The sequence below is a fragment of the Hippocampus comes genome, unplaced genomic scaffold (assembly GCF_001891065.2).
Source record: "Hippocampus comes isolate QL1 unplaced genomic scaffold, H_comes_QL1_v1.1 scaffold378, whole genome shotgun sequence".
Taxonomy (NCBI): domain Eukaryota; kingdom Metazoa; phylum Chordata; class Actinopteri; order Syngnathiformes; family Syngnathidae; genus Hippocampus; species Hippocampus comes.
The window spans coordinates 429,205-432,296 of record NW_017806061.1 but is presented as its reverse complement, the minus strand read 5'-3'; the positions used below and the strand labels follow the sequence as shown (position 1 = coordinate 432,296).

At 52.3% G+C, this 3,092-nt stretch overlaps 1 protein-coding gene across 1 annotated transcript in view; it reads right to left on the bottom strand.

Moving 5' to 3' along the window:
* The window catches only part of plekhg4 (pleckstrin homology domain containing, family G (with RhoGef domain) member 4), a 12,318-nt gene extending 9,299 nt beyond the window's left edge, over positions 1–3,019 (bottom strand). Inside the window, exons 1-6 of the mRNA XM_019893197.1 lie at positions 2,971–3,019; positions 2,748–2,835; positions 2,538–2,663; positions 2,267–2,369; positions 316–2,056; positions 71–197 (exon numbers count right to left, since the gene is read on the bottom strand). Of these exons, the coding sequence (XP_019748756.1) occupies positions 71–197; positions 316–2,056; positions 2,267–2,369; positions 2,538–2,663; positions 2,748–2,835; positions 2,971–3,001 (2,216 nt within the window). The 5' untranslated portion in view covers positions 3,002–3,019. The remainder of the gene's footprint in view (positions 1–70; positions 198–315; positions 2,057–2,266; positions 2,370–2,537; positions 2,664–2,747; positions 2,836–2,970) is intronic.
* Positions 3,020–3,092: the final 73 nt, after the last annotated feature.

The following is a 3,092-nucleotide window of genomic DNA, read 5'->3' as shown; positions in this document are numbered from 1 at the left end:
GTGGCCCGCGCGGTTGCGCGGCGGCCCCCCGAGGGAACGCCCGAGGTTGCGACATCATCGGCGGACGTACCCGAGCGTGGAGACGTAGTAGCGCATCAGGCGGAGCAGCTCGCCGCCGCGGCATTCGGGGTGGGACCACACGGCACCCGCCCCGGCGTCCACCGTCAGGAGAGCGCGCCCGTTTCGATCTCGACTTCCTGCGGGAAGGGAACCCAAAAAACCGAGACGCGCCCACGTCTCACCTCCGCTCATGACGTTGATCGCTGAGGCAACGTGCGCCTCTTTGTCTGCGTGGAAGCGTGCGTGTGCGGTTACCAGGCAAAGCGACAACTCCAGAGCGCAGGAGCATCCCGCCGAAGCTGGAGCGGAAGGAAGCGAGGCCTTGCGGAGAGTCTGCGTGCGGGGATTTCCTTTCGTCGTCGGCGTGAAAGGCTTCGGAACAGGTCTGTCGGGAAGCCTTCTCGCCGTGTCTGCGTCGGGGGAGCGAGTCGCCGGGACGGGACCGCTCGACTCCCGCGTCGGTTTCTTTAGGAAGCCGCTCCCGAACGGAGACGTCGGCGCGCCGGCGTTCGTCGGGCTTTTCGCGACGAGTGTTTTCCGAAAAAGAGTCGGCGCCGTGCCCGCGTTCGACGGCGCTTTCGGCAGAAGAGTCTTCGGCGCGCGTTTGTTCGGTCGGCGTTGCGGAATCGGAGTCCGGGCGGTGTCTGTCTTCTGGCGGCTTTTCGGAAGAAGAATGCGCGGCAGCCCGCATCTCTTGCGGAGGTTTTGGGCGACGTGAGTCGCGGGTGTCCGCGTGCGGGGGGGTCGCCCGCTCTCGCCCATCAAAGTCCCCGTTGCGTACTTGTTCTGGAAGCCTCACTAAAGGGGAGCTCTCGGTGCATATTTGCTCGGCGACGTTTTCACCATGAGAGTCCTCGTTGCGTATTTGCGCCGGGACCTTTTCAGAAGAAGAGTCTTCGGTGCGCAGGTGTGCTGCTGTTAAATTTGGACAAGAAGAGCCCATAGAGTCCATTTGTTCGGGATGCCTTTCAGAATAAGAGTCCTCGGTGTGGAATTGTTCCGTGGGCTTTTCAGAATAAGAGTTCTCACCGGCTATTTGTTCGGGTAACTTTTCGAAATAAGACTCCCGATTGTGTATTTGTTCGGGATGCCATTCAGAATAAGAGTCCTCGGTGTGCAATGATTCTGTGGGCTTTTCAGAATAAGAGTTCTCACCATCTATTTGTTCGGGTAACTTTTCAAAGGAAGACTCTTGATTGTGTATTTTTTCAGGCAGCTCTTCAGAATAAGAGTCCTCGGTGTGTAATGGTTCCGTCGGCTTTTCAGAATAAAAGTCGCTATTGTGTATTTGTTCGGGATGCCTTTCAGAATAAGAGTCGCCGGTGTGAAAGTGTTCCGTGGGCTTTTCAGAATAAGAGTTCTCACTGTCTATTTGTCCGGGTAACTTTTCAAGATAAAAGTCACGGTTGTGTATTTGTTCGGGATGCCTTTCAGAATAAGAGTCCTCTGTGTGTAATGGTTCCGTGGGCTTTTCAGAATAAGAGTTCTCACCGTCTATTTGTTCGTGTAACTTTTCAAAATAAAAGTCGCAATTGTGTATTGGTTCAGGATGCCTGTCAGAATCAGAGTCACCAGTGTGGAATGGTTCCGTGGGCTTTTCAGAATAAGAGTTCTCACCGTCAATTTGTTCGGGTAACTTTTCGAAATAAGACTCCCGATTGTGTATTTGTTCGGGATGCCTTTCAGAAAAAGAGTCATCGGTGTGCAATGGTTCCGTGGGCTTTTCAGAATAAGAGTTCTCACCGTCAATTTGTTCGGGTAACTTTTCGAAATAAGACTCCCGATTGTGTATTTGTTCGGGATGCCTTTCAGAATAAGAATCCTCGGTGTTTAATGGTTCCGTGGGATTTTCAGAATAAAAGTCAAAGTTGTGTATTTGTTCGGGATGCATTTTAAAGTAAGAGTCACCGGTGTGTAATAATTCCGTGGGCTTTTCAGAATAAGAGTTCTCATCGTCCATTTGTTCGGGTAGCTTTTCAAAAGGAGAGTCCTCGGTATGCAATGGGTGGGCGGGCTTTTCCGAAAACGAGTCCTGACTGAGCATTCGTTCAGGCAGCTTTTCAGAATAAGAGTCTTGGGCGTGTAATTGCTCCGTGGGCTTTTCAGAATAAGAATTCTCACCGTCGATTTGTTCGGGTAACGTTTCAAAATAAGAGTCCCAATTTTGTATTTCTTCTAGATGCCTTTCTGAAGAAGAGTCCTCAGTGTGTAATGGTTCCATGGGCTTTTCAGAGTAAGAGTTGTCACCGTCTATTTGCTCAGGTAACTTTTCAAAGTAAGACTCCCGATTGTGTTTTTGTTCGGGATGCCTTTCAGAATAAGATTCGTCGATGTGCAATGGTTCCGTGGGCTTTTCAGAATCAGAGTTTTCACTATCCATTTGTTCGGGTAGCTTTTCAAAAGGTGATTCCTCGGTGTCGAATGGTTCTGACGGCTTTTCAGAATAAAAGTCGCAATTATGTATTTGTTCAGGATGCCTTTCAGAATAAGAGTCCTCGCTGTGGAATGGTTCCCTGGGCTTTTCAGAATAAGAGTTCTCACCGGCTATTTGTTCGGGTAACTTTTCAAAATAAGACTCCCGATTGTGTATTTGTTCGGGATGCCTTTCAGAATAAGAGTCCTCGGTGTGCAATGGGTGGGCGGGCTTTTCCGAAAACAAGTCCCGACTGAGCATTCGTTCAGGCAGCTTTTCAGAATAAGAGTCTTGGGTGTGTAATTGCCGCGCGGGTTTTTCTGACTGAGAGTCCCGGCCACGGATGCGCTTTTCCCAAGAAGAGTGCTCAGGGCGAACGTGTCCCGGGAACTTTTCAGCACAAGAGTCTTGAGTGTGCGGCGTGCGCGGCGGCGACGTCATTGCGGAGCGCGAGGCCTCCGCGAGACGGGCGTCCTTCCCGTCGCCGTGCGGGGGAGGCTTTTCGGGGCGGGAGCCCGTCGCGTCCATTTGACCCGTCGTATCTTCGCCGTCACCGTCTCCGCCGCCGGCGTGCGGCGGCGGCACCTTCTCGTCTCCCGCCGCCCCCGGCTCGTCCTCT